Source organism: Miniopterus schreibersii, assembly GCF_964146895.1.
Source record: "Miniopterus schreibersii genome assembly, chromosome: 16".
NCBI lineage: Eukaryota > Metazoa > Chordata > Mammalia > Chiroptera > Miniopteridae > Miniopterus > Miniopterus schreibersii.
In genome coordinates, this window is record NC_138116.1 from 35,802,175 (window position 1) to 35,818,839 (window position 16,665).

The 16,665-nt window shown below is 55.4% G+C and overlaps 1 protein-coding gene across 6 annotated transcripts; it reads right to left on the bottom strand.

Moving 5' to 3' along the window:
- Positions 1 to 124: 124 nt before the first annotated feature.
- On the bottom strand, positions 125 to 12,096 carry NEURL4 (neuralized E3 ubiquitin protein ligase 4; the record flags this gene model as incomplete). Of its 6 annotated transcripts, none has more annotated exons than XM_081161420.1 (29): positions 125 to 824; positions 1,578 to 1,743; positions 1,828 to 1,940; positions 2,085 to 2,229; positions 2,377 to 2,484; positions 2,573 to 2,660; positions 2,801 to 2,980; positions 3,365 to 3,523; positions 4,086 to 4,250; positions 4,439 to 4,600; positions 4,687 to 4,785; positions 4,878 to 5,102; positions 5,214 to 5,359; positions 5,767 to 5,898; positions 5,992 to 6,161; positions 6,527 to 6,605; positions 6,751 to 6,827; positions 6,917 to 7,115; positions 7,211 to 7,373; positions 7,495 to 7,580; positions 7,896 to 8,077; positions 8,296 to 8,560; positions 8,708 to 8,780; positions 9,294 to 9,382; positions 9,474 to 9,585; positions 9,750 to 10,048; positions 10,190 to 10,255; positions 10,462 to 10,906; positions 11,815 to 12,096. In XM_081161420.1, 29 exons carry the CDS (start codon positions 12,094 to 12,096, stop codon positions 620 to 622), a joined length of 4,680 nt encoding a protein of 1,559 aa, XP_081017546.1. In that variant the 3' UTR covers positions 125 to 619. The 6 variants fall into 6 exon arrangements, with proteins under 6 accessions (XP_081017546.1, XP_081017545.1, XP_081017544.1 ...); XM_081161419.1 differs by having other exon boundaries at positions 5,986 to 6,161; XM_081161418.1 differs by having other exon boundaries at positions 2,801 to 2,995; positions 5,986 to 6,161.
- Positions 12,097 to 16,665: the final 4,569 nt, after the last annotated feature.

The following is a 16,665-nucleotide window of genomic DNA, read 5'->3' on the forward strand; positions in this document are numbered from 1 at the left end:
ACCCCTAGGCGCCGATTCTGGCTGTGCGTCCGTTACCTAGGGCCAGCTCTGGTCCCAGAGTTGGGCTCCCGACTAGGTGGGCTGGGGACCCCCTTAGGACGTGCAAGAGAGGCGACGCAGGTGCTCAGAGACAGTGTTTATTGGCTCCTTTGAAATCAGTCATGACAACTGGACAGAAGACCCAACCCCTCCACTGCGCCCACCCTTCCCCGTTCCTGCCTGGCGGCCACAGGAAAAAGCAGCTTCATGTGGGGCACAGGGAGACTACTCTGGGATTCACAGTAACCAGGAACAAAAACGGAAATAAATTAAGTGATACAGGGGAGGGAGTATAGGGAGTCGTGTTCCCCAAATCAGTGCATGAAGAGGGGTTACCCAGGGCCTGCAGCTGTGCTCCCCACAAGCTCCTTAGCCTCAGAGAGACTGTTCCGGGGCCCTGGACATAGAGATGTCCTCCACTTCCATTCTAAATTTGAGACTGCCTACATGCTCCTGTGCATCTGCCAGACTGAGCACCATGCATGCTGTGGGTCACTGGAATGAGGTGGAGGCAGTCGTCACTCAAGAGTCCACAGGCCCCAAGGCCCAACTGTGCTTGCAGTAGTGAGGTCTCACTCCCTCATTCCACCCGTACCAGCAGGGCATAGAGGAGTGTGGCCCCCTTCTCCTTGGTTACCCACTCAAGTTCGGCTGGGCTGAAGTGAGGGTCAGGAGGTTCTCTGAGGACAGCGGAAGGAGGGCCGGGGGTGTAGGAGCCAGGGCGCACACACACCTGGAACGCCACCTGTGCCTGGTGTGTCCGCTGGAATTTGGGGTCCCGGAATCTGTCCAGGCAAACAGCAGAAATAGGGTGGTGAGGCCTCTGGACCCAGTCACCTCTCCCCCTTGCTAACTGCAACCACTACACTGTTCACTCACACTTTATAGGGACTTGGCTCTAGCTGTTCTCTCTACTCTAAATGGCCTTCCTCCCAATGCCTGCTGAGCAAACTCCCTCACCTCCTTCTCCAGCCTTTGCTCAAATCTCACCTTAATGATATCTGCCCTGACTACCCTATTTAATATGCCTGCTCCAACCATACTTCTGATCCACTTCCCCCATTCCACTTTTTGTTTCCATAGTACTACTTGTCACCTTTAAAAATACTAAATATTTATTATACATAAACATTCTAGAGAGAAAATATAAGTTCCATAAGAGCAAGGTTCTCTTTTGTGTTCACTGACATAGCATCAAAATAGTGGCATTTGTTCAACAAATGTGTTTAGAAAGGGCTGGGTGCGCTGGCCGGGTAGCTCAGTTGGTTAGAGTCGTCCCTATATGCCAAGGTTGTGGGTTTGATCCCCGGTCAGGGTACATATAAGAATCAACCAATGAGTGCATAAATAAGTGGAACAAGAAATCGATGTTGCACGTGCTCTCTCTGTCTCTCCTTTCCTCTCTCTAAAATAAATAAGTAAAAATAACAAAAAGAAAGGGCTGGGTGGAGACGGAGGAACTAGCAAAACAAGGTGGGAAAGGGGAGAGCAAATCATGGAGACCCAAGTCGCTCTGGGGCCACCTCCCATATACTTACTGCACTTTGGATGCTAGGGTCTCTGCCCCAGCATATTGGAGGGAGGGAGAAAGCAGCACTGGAGGGGGCTGCTCCTCCCGAGGAGGTGCGCAGTTCTCGCCCGGCTCCTCAAACCCTCCCCTGGGCTCTCCCTTCAAGGGCCTGCAGCTCAGGATGGAGGCAGTACCTGTGAGGAGAACTGGGTGAGGGTAGCTCACAGGCTTTGGCCCTCAGGCACAGCCTGTTCTGATTCTGCCAGAAGCTACAGTACCTGCTCCTAACTCCCCTCGGTCCAGCACCCTCCGGATGGCTGCCACATTGCTCCCGTGATATGCCATGTGCCACTTCTTGGTTAGTGTCCCAGCCTCTAGGTGAGGATTTACTCTAGGAAGTGGGTAGAGAGGACAAAAGTTACTGGCTCCCCAAGGTCATCCCCTAGACATGCAGTTCTATAACCCTCTTGGGATCCTCTTTTCTCAAAGGGGCAAAGAACAGTAAGGGAGATACATGACCCTGCCCCATATATACCTGAGGTTAAACCTGCACCAGCCAAAGGGTAGGGCGTATTCCCGGGGAGGTTCCCCACGGCGCCTGTGGGCCTCGTCCCCTCGCATCTTTCGGCAAGACTCACAGTAGCACAGGCTCCGCTTCGGTTGAGGCATGAAATAATCCTCTGTGGGAGAGAAAGTGCAGACTTGGTGCTATGTCTCCTGTCCTAGGTCTCAACCGCACAGCCTCCTCTGACTGGTCTCCAGGGCTCTGGACATGACCCTGCACTGGTCCAGGGAATGAGGCAGATTCTAGGGGGCTGGGGACTCACCAGGAAGCAGCAGCAGTTCTTGGAATCGGGAGCAAAGGGCATGGTACTCGCAGCTCTTGAGAGGGCTGGCAGCAGGCGGTGGACCCCAGCATACGCTCTCTTTGATCCCTGAGGGAGCAGAGGGGGCACAGGTCACAGGAGATGGGTCTAGAAATATGGGGTGGGGTAGGAACCTGGTCCCTTTGGGCTGGCTCACCATCCACCATGTCAGCTTTCTCCATGTCCCCTTGGGTTCCAGTACTCTTCCAACTGGCAGCTCCTGGTTCAGGGCTCACAATTGTCACCTGCAGAACAAAGGGGTGGTCAGCCAGAGTGTCACTAGCCTCTAGAGCCTGCTGATCCCTTCCTTGGACCACAGACTTCCCCTTTACTTGGACAGCCATCTCCCAGGTATTCCTTCCTCCCTGCCTCCATTGCCACTAACCTGCTCACACTGCCCATAGAGGTCCACAAGCGCATGGCAGGGCTGGGGTACATCTGACACAGCCACCCCCTGGTCCATCCCATTGACATGGAGATGCAGTCCCCCAGAGCTGTCGAGCCGCAGTCCCAGGATGGTGCCTTCAGGACATGTGTCCAGATTTGGCCCAAACTTCTCACAGATCTGGGAGGGAGAGACCTACTGTCTTCCCAGAGATCAGACTCCCACCAGAAGCAGCCACCCTCACCCTTCACTCTGTTTCAGGTTGCCAGTCTCTGGGCCTTGCCTCCACACCTGCCCACTGTCTAGGCTCTACCCCCTGCTTCAATGACCTAAACCCCACCTCCCCCTTTCCCCACTGCAACATGCTCAATGGCAGAGAACAGGAGAAGGCAGCAAGACAAAGACTGTCCAGATGATACTCATGCCCTTGTCTGAGTCCATTCCCTATGGTGCCCCTTCATACCCGTGATCCTATCTCCAAGTTTGGGGCCCCTCTCCTCCTTTTTGGCCAGCCCCTTCCTATTCAGAGACCTAGCCCCTCACTTCTCCCTGCTCTCTACCCACCTTCAGCCCATTGTGGAAGACCCCATGGCCCCGCAACAGCCAGGCTGCCCGTTTAAGGGCACAGGCAGAAGCAGGGAAGTTAAGCCTCTCCGGGGGGCAGGTGATGACTCCCAGGACAAGGGAAGATGTCCACTGCCGGTTCAGGAAGTCTATCCGCACCTGGGGGAGAAGGCGACTATTCCCCAGTCATGGCCTCCCCACCCACCCAGCACACCCATGCTTCTCACACCAGCCAGGAAGGGAAGATGACACTTCCCAGAGTGTGGCCTAGGATGCTGCCCCTTCTAATACTTGGAGGGACCAGAAACTGAAATTCAGTTATTTCCTTCCCTCTTTCAGCCTTGGTCTTGCTGTTGACTCTGTAAGGATTCTTGTCCTTAGAGTTCCTTTCCCCTGGTTAACAGTGACATCTTTTAGTTTGCAACAGATCGGCCCTTCCTCTGGAAAGCCCTCCCTACTCCCACATACAGGATCAGACATCTCCCATGGAATCCCCCAGCTCTTCCCTACTGCTTCCCTCACCAGTCACCAGTAGGCACTTCTGAGTAACTGACCTACAACACCCACCACAGGATATGAACAAAAGCCTGGAAAGCTCATTCAAGGGACTTGCCTTTCACTGTCCTCAATCTGGAAAGGCCTTGCTCCAGAAGGGTTGTCCCTGGGTCACCATGAGCAAGAGTTTTTGGGAACAAAGAAGGGATAAGGAAGGAAGGCCCACCTGGACCAGCAACTGGGGAACCAGAGGCTGGCTGATGACAACAATGCCCTGATTGTAGCTGGCCACCCGTGTAGCTGTACGGTTTCCATTGGACAAGAGGATATTCTTCCCATGGTTCTCCAGGAACTCAAGGGCTGTAGGCATAATGGCCACTTGATCCTGACCCTGGTTTGGAGAGACTGAGCTGCTAGGGTTGCCAATGCGAGACCCAAACCACCCGATTAGAGTTCAGGGCTTGCACATAAGCTTCTACCCATCCAGGACAGGACTGGAGAACCCCAAAACAACCTGGTGGCCAGTGGTCCACTAACTGCTCATCCATGTACCCAAAGGGCCCCACTGCAGCCTCTTACTCCCAGGCCATGTTCCTCGTCATCCTCCTCCTCCTCGCCCTCACTTGCAGTGTCCGAGCTGGGGGAAGGAGGCTGGGTGCCTTCTGGCTCCTCTAGCCTTGTGGAGCTGACAATAGACACACTCCGTACTGGTCCATATAGATCCAAGACAGCCCACACGTTCTGGGGGCACACAAGATCCGGGAAGTTGGAGATGAGTGGAAGACCTTAACCCCACTCCCAGAATCCAAGGCAAGTCATGGGTCTACCTTGGCAATGCCAGTGGCTGCAGGCCCCATGTCCTCTCCATCTACCAGGATGTGCATCGAGTCATCTGCCCCCCGCCGAATGCCCACACGGCTCCCCACCTAGGACCAAGGTCAGACAAGGACATGCTCAGCCCACCTCTCCCTGCCATCCCTACTCCCAACCCCACCCTTGTTTCGGGATCCAGCTTCACCCCTAGCCTCTCTAGATTCCGGCCATAGTTCATCCTCTGGAGCAGCCCATCACGCCTCACTTCACAGCTGGACACCATCCAGGTGGTCTTTGTCCGGAGCTCTGGCAGGGAGGGAGGCACCCCAGGGCCACCACCTGCTCCAGGCCCCATCTCCCCTGGCGCTAGTGTTGTCAGCCCTATCCGGAGGGAACCTGCCCACTTCTCATCCAGCTCTTCCACTTTCACCTGTGTGAGAAAATATTAGCTGGCATTAGTTGGGGGCAGAGAGGATAGGAAGCAGTCCCGCTCTGTTGTGAAGGGCCTGGAAGCCACCTTTGTCATATCTCCACAGCCCACCTCAAAGACTTCCTCAGTCTTGAGCTCCTTGGTGCTAAAGACAAGGCCATGGGCATAGCCAGCTGCACGCATCGCCCTTGTGCCATCCTCCTCCAGAGTGATATTCTTGCCACAAATACTGTGGAATCGGTGAGCCACGCCAGCCACTGCGAAAAAAAGGTACAGAAGGGTAGAATTGGGGCAGTAAGCTTCAGATAGGACACAGAGCAAAGCTTTCAGGGGAAATGGGAAGTTGACATAAAGGTCGCATCTGTCATCACTCCTTCAAAACCTGTGACACTTCTTTTCACCACAGTAAGACTCATCCCCAAACCTAGTATACCCAGCTTATGGTGTCCTGGCCCCTTGGTGGCAAGGAAGCACCCAGGCCCTCTGTACCAGGCATAACCTCTTGCCCTCTTCCTGGCTGCTCTTCACCATGGGTTGTTCCCTCCCCTTTGCCTGCAGCTGCTGCAGCCAGCCTGTGTTTGAACAGCTTCCCTGACGTGGAAGCTGTATCTCTCAGGCCCACAGCAGGCAAACAGAGCCCACCCTCCCTCCCTGTTGGCTGAACCTGGAGAGTGCAGGGGGAATGACTTCTCAGTAGCAGTGTTGCTGGTTGCCAGGCTGTTGTCCATGGGGCCGGTAGCATTGGTGATGGACACTTGGACACACTGGCCATAGAGATCCACTACCGCATATACCTCTGGGTAGAAAAGGGAGGAGTCAGAACCTTGACAGCCCAAGGAGGGTGAGGCTAGGGGTGGCAGGTGGAAAGCCACAGGGTAGTCACCTTTACCCGGAGGCAAGCCTGAGCAGGCAGCGCCTTGGTCCTGGCCATTGATGAAGTAGTGCAGATCGCCCTTGGAAGTTCGCATCATGCCGATGCGCGCACCTGTGCCCAGTGCATCAAGGTCGCACCCATAGTTGTTGCGCATCGTGTTACCATCTTGCATGATAGCTGTGCCACTTGGGGGATGGCAAAAGGGGGAGGTCAGCCTTCCACCTTCCTCTCCACACAGGTCCCTGCCCAGTCTCTGCCTGTCAGAATCTTTCCAGTGCCTTGGATTAGAATCTCAATATGGGATCTGAGACCCAATCCTGTCTTCTACATCCCTGGGATCCCTCTTATGAAAAAATAACAAATACCCTATGAAGAAGGAGGATTGAGCTGTGTGGAAGGAGAGGGGTGGGTTTCCAGAATTAAAGAGAAGAGGTAGCCAAATCCCCTAGGTCTGTTACTGTCCATGGCTATCATGGAAGCAGGCCTGAAACCCTGATTCCCCCATCCCAGCCAGCCCCACCCGGTTGGACCCCAAACAAGCAGCCCCAACCTTAGCATCCAAGTATCATAGTCAATGTCTGTCATAGTGTTGGGGAATTCAAGGTCCTCTGGCCGAATAGCAGTCACTCCTGCAAGGAGGCAGGGGTAGGTCAGAGCCAAGCCCCTAGCTATAGGGAGCCAGCACCTCCTCCAATACCTCTGTGCGTGCGCGCGCGCGCGCACACACACACACACACACACACACACACACACACACACACACGGGCCCCTCACCAGCTTCAATGGAGCCTGACCAGCGGTCTACCATCTTCTGAATGACAATTTCAAACAGCTCTCCATCCCGTAGAGCCCTGCAAGGGAGAGTGGTGATCAGACAGGGCCCTATGGGTTACCAAGACTAGGCCATTGGAAAGTGGGACATGCAAGTCCAGACACTGACCGGTTGGAGATAACAATGGCATCATTGAATTCGCTGCGGCAGTTGTGACGGAGCGCAGTGCGGCCCCCATTAGTGATGACTGCGTTACTGCCATGCAGCTGGTGGAAGCGTAGGTCAGAGCCCCCGGCCCCTGATGACGGGGAGCTTGGAGACACCTGGTTGTTCCCCTCAGGAAGTGGCTCAGGGACTGGGGTCACCTCTGCAAGAGGGGACATCACCTATTAGGCATACAGTTGTCTCTGAGGCCTCCTGAGGCCACCCCACCCTCCTGCCCCTGCCCAGCCCGGCCCTCACCCACGTCGTCCACAATGGTGGCCTGGGCCGCCTGGCCGTAGAGATCCACAACAGCATAGACGCCCGGGGGCACATTCCAGGCAGCAGGGCCCTGAGTCATCCCATTGACAAAGAAGTGGAGAGTCCCGTCCTCCCTACGAACCACGCCCACAGTATCCCCTGCCTTGGAAGAAGGGGGGCTGGAGTGAGGAGTCAGGCAGAGTCCCTGCCTGGGCTGGTCCTGCAGCAGCCACACCTTGCCTACTCCCCACTGTTGAGACCTGACAGCACATCTACTCTCCCACCTTGAGGCGGTCCAGGTTGTGCCCATATTCATCCAAGATGGTTGTCCCATTGTGCATCACCCCATTCCCAGTCATCATCCAGGTCCCTAGGGGGACAAGGAGCAGCAAAGGACATGAGGGAGGAGCCAGGACTCCTCTCCTTCATACAGCAGTCACCACATTATCCCCCGAGGCCTTTAGCTCAGCCTGCCTTTTCTTTGAGTCGGCTTTCTTCCCAGAACACAAGAAAACTGCTGTTCCCAAGCCAGCCACAGGCCCTGTCCATGGGCCACTCCTCAGCCACTGAATCAGTCGTCACAAGTGTGACAAGTAAAAAAGGGGCTGGAGAACAAGTGTCAGGGTTGTGAGGACAGCTTCCTCCCTAAGACCCTACTCTGGCCCTGCCCTTCTTAGAAGCTCACCAGAACGCAAGTTGGTCATGGTGGAGGGCAATTGGAGGTAGGCAGGATTGTGGGTGGTGACACCAATCTCAATGGAGCCTGCCCATTTGTCCACCATCTTGTCGATGCGCACCTGGAATACCTCTCCATCCCGCAGGGCTCTGCTGCTCAGCACCACGCCATGATTGAAGTCATCAGTGGCACTGAGGGCACAGCAAGTGGGGACTCAGACCCCCAACACAAACTCTGAGCATGCCACATCTTAGCCCAAGTCAACCAGATAAACATTAGTCAGAAGGCTCCCCACTTTTCTATCCAGGATACCCCAGACCAGACTCCCTGTACCTCCCACTCCCCCACCCCTTCCCCCAATTCCATTAGAACCCCTTCTGCAGGCTTCTCCCCACCCCATGGGCCATACTGGGGCCTCAGAGCAGTGCGTCCCTCGTGGGTGATGGCTGCCTTCTGCCCACAGTTGGGGTGGAAGAGCAGGCGCTCAGGTTCTGCCTGGGCGGCAGGAGCAGCACGGCGGAGAGCACCCTCAGGGGACAGTGCCCGCAGGATGGCATTGTTCCTGCGTAGACGGTCACTGTGGTTGTTATTGTGGACGATGGTCACCTTCACTGCCATCCCATACAAGTCCACCACACCATACACCACTGGGGGTGTCAATGGGGTAGCCACACCTGTAGGCGTAGAAGGCACAGGAATGGGTGGGTGAGGGGAGAAGAGTCAAATATAGAGAGACCAAGTATCAAAGAGGCAGGAGGGTGAGGTACAGACCACCCCACTGAAAGCCCTGGCCCACCAGCCCTCTGTGAGCTTCCCCTTACCCTGATCAATGCCATTAATGAAGAAGTGGAGGGCAGAGTTGGACTTCCTTGTGAGACCAATGTGGTCACCCTCCTATTCAAGACAAAAAAAGAATAGTCTGGAATTCACCCACAATCATGCTCTAGACAGTTGTGGGAACTGTGAGAACAGAACAGTCCTAGAGCCTTCCCACCACCTCACATCACGGGGGGACAGCTCCAAAAAGTCCTCATGAGTCTCAGACCACCCTGAATGCTTAATGCAAGTCATTAAGTACTGCATTAAGTCACCTTTAACCATCAACTTGTTTAACCCTCACAACAATCTATAAAACACTACTAACAGGCTCATTTTAGACATTTGCGGGGAAGAAAAAACTACCAGAGGATAAGCTTCTTGCCTCAGCTCACTACCACAAATGGCCAACCAGTAAGAGGAACTGAACCCATCTGACTCCAAAATCTGAGTGCCTAACTACTGGGAATCCTGCCTTCTTAGATGGAATTTTTAGGCAGAAGGGCCTTGCTCTAGACTGCGGTGCCCAGGCAGGGATGCAGCATCCTGGAACTGCCCTGGAGAGTGGCCCAAGCTGTGTCCCACCCTCACCTGCAGCTCATCCAGACTGAATTCACAGTACTCCCGGCGGGTGCCCTTGCCGTTGGTTAGAATCCCGCAGCCGCTCATCATGATGGTGCCTAGGGGAAAGCACATACCCTGGTTAGGGTAAGAGCTTCCTTCACGTCAGGCATCCCAGGCCCAAGCCCCCACCTTGCCAGTTGCTGGTACCTGACTGCAGATTGGTCATGGTGGCTGGGTATTCCAAATTGTTGGGGTTGTGGGTAGTGACACCGATCTCAATGGAGCCTGACCACTTATCTACAAGCTTGTCGATGCGGATCTTGGGTGGAATATTAGCAGAAGGGAGAAGTGGGCATGTAAATGCAGAGAAAGACCCTCAGCCCTTGGCCCTTCCCAGTCCTTACCCTTCCAGTAGCAAAGATAAAGCCCCATCTTTAGCTCCCAGAGGGTGAGGTACCAGCCAGACCCCAGGATCTTGCACACCTCAAACATCTCATTGTCACGAAGCGGGCGGTTGGTCATGACAACCCCATTGTTGAATTCATCCAGGGGCCGGCGACGCTCAGCCGTCTTATTATTGTTACTGAGTTTGATGAGAGTTCCACATTTCTCATGAAAGAGCAGGGCGTCATTGGAAGTGAGGATGGGTGAGGTGGCAGCACAGCTAGACCCTAGTCCTTCCCCTGCTGGTGGGGAGCTCAGGTTCACATTTAGGAGCCCCCCATTGTAGGCAGACAGGATGGCATTGCTCACCACCTCAGATAGCTCCATGCTGGCAAAGTCTACAACAGAAGGACGAAAGAAGCTGAAATGAGGCTCTACACCCCCAGGTTTGCAGTTCTCTTCCTAGCCCTCTCCTGAGGTCCCTCCCTTGTCCCCCTCACTTCCCACTCCCCTTCCCAGAGCCTCCCAGAAGCCCTCACCATTATGCGACTCAAGGCTGTTAGGAAACGTCTCCGGCCGGGCCTGTGCTGGGGACACCATGAAGGCTGGGGACCAGGCGGGATGGGAGGGGAATAAGGGTTCAGCCCCTGCTGCAGAACCCACAGCCAAGAGACCCCCTCCTCTAGCCCCTGCTCTCCCCTTCAACAGACTCAGGGGTCTGAGTGGCCCTGCCCACAACCAGCCTCACTTGTCACTACATTTCCCTTCAGCCATCCCCTCTGCCCCACCCCTGCCCTAGCTGTGTTCTCACCTTCATCCCTAGAGGTCCCCTGTTCAGCCAAGGCAGAATCTTCAGGGGGAGCAGAGGGCTCAAGGGGAGGTGTGGGGATAGGAGTAGGGGGGCTGAAGCCTGGCTCAGGAGGTAGCACAGTGATTTGGGTGCACTTGCCATAAAGGTCCACAACAGCCCAGACACGAGCAGGCAGGCCTGTGGCAGCCACACCACAATCCCGTCCATTCACCCAGAGCCGCAGCTCCCCAGCAACTGTGCGCTCCACACCCACACGGTCCCCTTCGCCAAGCTGGTCCAGGTCCTGACCATACTCCTCCAGCACAGAACGTCCATCCCTCAGCACCGAGCAGCCCGACACTACCCACGAACCCCCCTTCAGTCCCGTGGCGCTGCTTGGGAAGTCCAGCACGCTGGGGTCCAGTGCCGTCACCCCAATCTCAATGGAGCCACTCCAGGAGTTGACCTGTGATAGGGGTGGTGGACAGAAGCTCAGGATGGGTCACCAATGGGTATTCCACCACTAGGAAACCACAACTCACAGGCCATTGTGTCTTCCTCTCCCCACCTCTCAAACAGCTTAAATGGCTTTTATCTCTTGAGACATGAGATGTAGTCCCACAATTAATTTTCTGCACTCTGTCTCAGGAATTGTTTGGACTGCTCTCCCTAGCAACTCTGCTCTGTACTCTGGGTGCTCAGTGTCTACATCAGTCCTTTCCCCGTCATGCTGGCTAAATTCCCTGGCTCCAGCTCCCTGCCTCCTCTAACTTCGCTGGTCTCTGTGGCTCCTCAACCACCCAAATTCAGAGCTCTCCATGCCCATATTCCTTGCTCCTGTGTATCACTCCTCCCCCTAGCCTAATTCTCTCCTAGGTTCTGGCTCCATTCAGATTCACTCTCTTCCCAAATTCAATCTTTGTGCACCTGGTCTCTTCACGAAGTCACATACAAGCACACACACCTCCCTCTCCCTGAGTAGCTCTCCTTACCCCTTCCCCACCCAACCCTGAGTTTGTCTTTCGGTGGTCTGTTCTTTCCTAGGTTATCTCCTCTGCCCATCACATCTTTGACACCTCTGCATCCTCCATCTCCCAGAAATTGTTCCAGGTTTGTTCTCTAGTCGTTCTAGTGGGCCAGGCCCCATGTTCCTTCCCTGCTCCTGGGTCTTGAGGAAATTCAAGTTCTCCTTGTCTCCTTCTGGCTGAATGTTTCTGCTTCATGCTCCCTTCCTGCCCGTGACCTGGTGTCCTAAGTCTGTCGGTTCCCCCTCGGTACCCGATGATGTGGGTTACACTGGCTGGCCCACCCCATCTCCCTCTGGTCCCCTCCCACCATCCTCCACATCTTGGTTCTGCAGCCCCAGCTCCGCACCTTGCGGTCGATGCGGACAGTGAAGACGCGCCCATCGCGCAAGGGTTCCCGGCTCAACACCAGCCCGTGGTTAAACTCCTGGCCCGGCTGCTGCCGCCGCGCTGTACGCCCACAGGCCGACAAGCTCACCAAGCGCCCAGTGCGTGGGTGCAGCTCCCCGCAGCTGCCCAAACCCGCGCCAGATCCCGGTCCTGGGCCGCTCCCGCCGGGGCCTCCACCCCCACCAGGCCCCGGCCCGGGGCCTCCCCCAGACCCCCCACTCCCACCCGACCCCGCCGCCATCGCCGCTGACGCCGGGGCCGCACGACAGCCGCGTTTGGCGGCACCGTAGCAACCGCGGCGCACAAACACCCTAAAGGAATTGGACCCGGGGCTGGGGCCAGATATGCTTTACGGCACTGCCGGGCACTAAAGCATCCCCGGCTAAGGGCTAAAGAATTAACGGCTTCCACGGTGGGAACAGAAGGACGACGGGGTCGAAGTTTGCTTTACGGCACGACGAGGGGACGGAGTAGTTCGAGAGCGGTGAAGACCTGGGCAGGGAGTTTTTGCGACAGTGAAAGGAAAGACTGCCGCAGCCATCTTTACGACGGGAAGGGGGGAGGTGCTGGCGCCTAAAACACTTTCAGCTTTGCGACAGCACCGACAACCCCGCCCTCGTAGAGGCTGGCGACACCTTAATTTTCACTTTCCGGCAAGAGAAGGAGGTGTCTTCTCTTCGCGCTACAAGCTTCAAAGCTGTGCGAACGGGAACCGGTGGCGTTATAAATGGAAACCTCTGCCCTCCACACTGCTGAGACCGGATATGTCTTGCGACAGTGTCGCAATCCCTCCACTTTCCACTTTATTTCACACCTCTCGTGAGGGGCAAAGCAGGTCGACTTTTGGGGGAAAAAATGCTTGCGGATATTTGCAATCAAGCCCACCTTGAATTCCAATTAAATCAAACTTGGCTTCTAAAGCCACGAATGAAAAGCTCAAAGTAACCCCGGCAGTTTCAAGCAACAGTGCTGAAGGTCCCAAAAGCTACCCCCAGAGCTATTCAGCCCCCAGCCCAACTCCGAAGCTCGCGCTCAGGTTGGCTGACTGTGACGTCACAAGGCTTCTCGCCCCGGGAGGACGGGAATAAATCCCAGAGACCAAGATTGGGGGGGGGGGAGAGGGACAAAAGGGGAGGGGTAAACGGGGGGCAGCGCTCTCTGCCCGAGGTCCCTATATAGGCTTGATTCCACCCACCGCCACTCCAAGGAGCATAGGGGGAGGGGCCCCGGCCTTGGGCGAAGCGTCCCTAGCCTGCCGCGGTGGGGGCGGGGCTCGGGGCGGGGCTATGTGGAGCAGGCAGGCGGGGCGGTGTAGCTGAGAGTGGCCCCCTGGTAGGGCAATGGAGAAGCTGGAGCCTCCGGGGGCAGCTGGCAACCTCACCCTGGAACCCCCTGAAGGGGCAACCAGTGGAGTGCCAGTAGGCATCATAGGAGTCGAGGCAGGTTCTGGGCGCTCCATACACTCCGGAGGAATAATAATTAGAAGTCCTGATTCTAGCTGGCCCTCTGAGGTGGTAGCTGTTCACGGTTCCAGGCCCAACCACCATCCTGGGGAGGTTGTGGGTCACAGCCTTGCGGCTGGCACAGGCCCTGGCGGATTTAATCCCCTCTTTCCTGGAACCAGTGTATCCGGGACATCCGGCTTTCGATCCACGGGGCCTGGGGTGCACAACTCGGGATGCAGCCCGCGCTCCGGGTCAACTTGCTTGCACCCCCACAAACCCTATGAGGATCGGCCCCGTAGCATCCTAAAACACTACAGCTCCACCTTGATGCATAAATCCCCCAGTGTGGAAAGGTAAGGATCCCAGTTCAGTTTGCAGGAGGCAAGGAGCAAGGAGGGAGGGGTTCCGGACACCGGAGGGGGCGGAGCCAGGAGGGAAGGGGCGGAGTCCTGAGAACTAGAAGTGAGGGTAGGTGAGGGCAATTGAATGGGAAATGTGAGGTTCCCAGTCTTTGGAGAGCAGCAGGTACTGGATAAACTCTGGCTACATAGGACGTGATTATCATTAGGTGTGACCCCCATCCCCAGCCTCCTACGCCTCTGGAAGGGCTGGAGGATAGAAGAAAGTTTTTGAATGACCGAAAGAATTAGGGAGGACTGTGAGGAGAAGGTCACTAGAAGATTTCCTCCCCCTTTTTTTGTGTCCTTCCCTGACTGCAGGAAAAAGTCTCAACACTGGGATGAAATGAATATCATGGCCACTTACCACCCTGCTGGCAAGGACTATGGATTTATGAAGGTGGATGAACCTAGCACTCCCTACCACAGGTGCTGAGCTTTCATCCCTAGTTCAGCCCAGACTCTCTTCCCTATTCAAAGGAGGGGACTAGGAGGTGGGGAGAGCAGAGAGGCCTCAGTAACTGGATACTGCGTGATGTTCCCCTCTTTGCAGGCTGCAGGACAGTGATGAGCACCTGCTCCCAGGGCCCTCCCACACAGTGACTCCTGAGGCATTAACAGAGAGGTGAGAGTCCTGCCAAAGATCAGTAGAGGTGTGGGGTGTCTTTGTCCCTCCACTCCTGAACTCTGGGATCTGAACCAGCTCTGCTTTTTGGCCCCCCAAATGGGAGGCACTACATTTCCCATCAGGCCAAGGCCAAAGTGGGGGGATCAGCCAGCTTGTCCCCATCTACCACCTTCCCCCATTGTTTTCTCCTTTTGGTGTCCCCAATTAGACTCCCTCCCCTTCAGGTTGGCAACAATGGACAGTTTATACCCCAAAGTCCTTCAGTACGGTGATAACAGAAGCTCAGGGTCTTCAGACAGCTTTTCTAAAACATGTAAGATGAGAGGTGGGGAATGAATGGAAAGGGGAGGTGGAATGAACCTTCTTCAAGAGTATGGCAGGAAAGCTGAGCTCTTACACTGGCCCACAGACTCCAGTGATTTTGAGAAACGACGCAAGGCACACTACAATGAAGGAAAGTTCCTCAAAACTCAGAAAAACCTGCCCTTGGATAATAACAAGAACAGCAATGGGTATAGTGAAAGTTTGGGCAGCGGCGGTCAAGGTGTGATGCTGGGCCCAGGGTCCAAGCCTGTGGAGAGAGGCTGGGCTGGAGGACTAGCCAGAGGAGTCAAAGATGAGATTGGCCTGGTGACCAGGAACCAGATCCCAGAAGCCAAGGGTTAGTAGCTATGGTGGGGCCCCAGGGACTCAAGGGAATATAGTCCAGAGCCTTTTTCCTCAGTGGGCATGGATTGGCCAAGGGCCCTGCTGCTTGGGAGGGGGAGGTAATGCTGGGAGGTGACCCCAGGGAAGACAGAGGGGCAATTGGGGTGAGTTCCTCATCAGGATAGTCCCCAGGAAAGTCTGGCTGGTGAGGAACAGAAAACCCAAGAGACCTGTGGGGGATGGAGAGATCACTAAAGGTTTTCTAAACTGGAAGGAGGTAATAGAAGTGAGATGAGAACCTGAGGCTTGAGCTTTTCCCCTGTGGTGGTGGGTGGGTCACAGTGGACACCTGGGAGATCTGGATACCCTAGGTGGCCATAAGACTCAGATTAATTTGGGTGACTCCTCAGATTCCTCTACCTTCAGAAATCAGTCCCCAGCTTCGACCATCACCATGTTGGAGAAGGAAGCTGATCTGCAACGAAAGGAGTATTATAGCAAACGAAGATACCTGAGGTGTTGTCCTCACCCAGAGCTTGAGGAGGACACGGAAGATGAGCAGGAGGACAGTGAGAGCTGGCGGGGTCAGCCTGGGGGTGGGAGGGCTGAGAACTAACAGACTGATGGGTGCCCCAACCCTGATCCCTTGATGCTTCCAGGCTGTACAAGTTTGAACTGGGTGAGAGAGAATTCCATAAGAACTGAGGTCCGTTTGCTGGACCACAGGAGAAGCCCCCTTCAGGATCACAGGCCATCAAGAACTCCCTGACAGTGACACCACTGCAGTCTGGTGAGGGCACTGGGACACCATGTCACTGGGCCTGGCTCTTGGCAAGCTCCCATCCCCCACCCTCACTCCCTTTAGGCCAGTAGGTCGGCAACAGGTACTAAGGCCATAACCATCCTAGTGTGCAAGGCCCACACTGTACAGAGAGGACCCAGGGAGGATCTAGTGGTTAGGACCCCCTCCAGCTCGACACCATCTGCCGGTTCCAAGCCTCCTCCCCAGCTTCTCTCTGCCACCTCCCCCACTCCTGGTACTGCCCTGTTTTCCAAAGAAGTGGGTGCCAAGCAGTGTCTGTGTCTGGCATGTAAGGGGCTGAACAGGCAAAGCCCAGAAAGCTCAGAGAGGGAAACTAGAAGCAACCCAAACTCTCCAAACCAAAATGAGTGCAGATATGAGCCTGGGCAGGGACAAGGGTCTGCCTACACTGGCTAAGGAGGCAGAGGGGCTAAGGGTAGGTCTGAGGGGTCACATGAGCCAGATCTCATGCCTGCTATAAGAAAGCCACTCACCCAAACCCTCCTCTCTCCAGATGAATCCCTGCGGCTTTGATGGACTCAGGAGGAGGAAGCCACACAATAGAAAATGTAGCCAGCTGGAGATGGGGAGGGGCCCAACTTCCCCTGCCCTCACCACCCTAGGGGTGGAAAATAAAGAGAAGAAGAGCAGGAGTCTGGGTGCTGTGAATTGGGGGCCCAGCTGGACCTGCTCAGTCGCTGAAGAGAGGAGAGGAGGGAGGGGAGTTCACACACAGGAAACCACGAGCAGCCAGAGCGGAGAAGAAAGTTCAGAGTAGTCTGGGGGACTGGAGTCCAGAAGATCTTCGGAGTCTGAGAAGGCCCGGCTGCAGCAGGACGACAATGATTGGTGTGATTCAGTCAACCGTAATTCACTAGTATCATCTTTA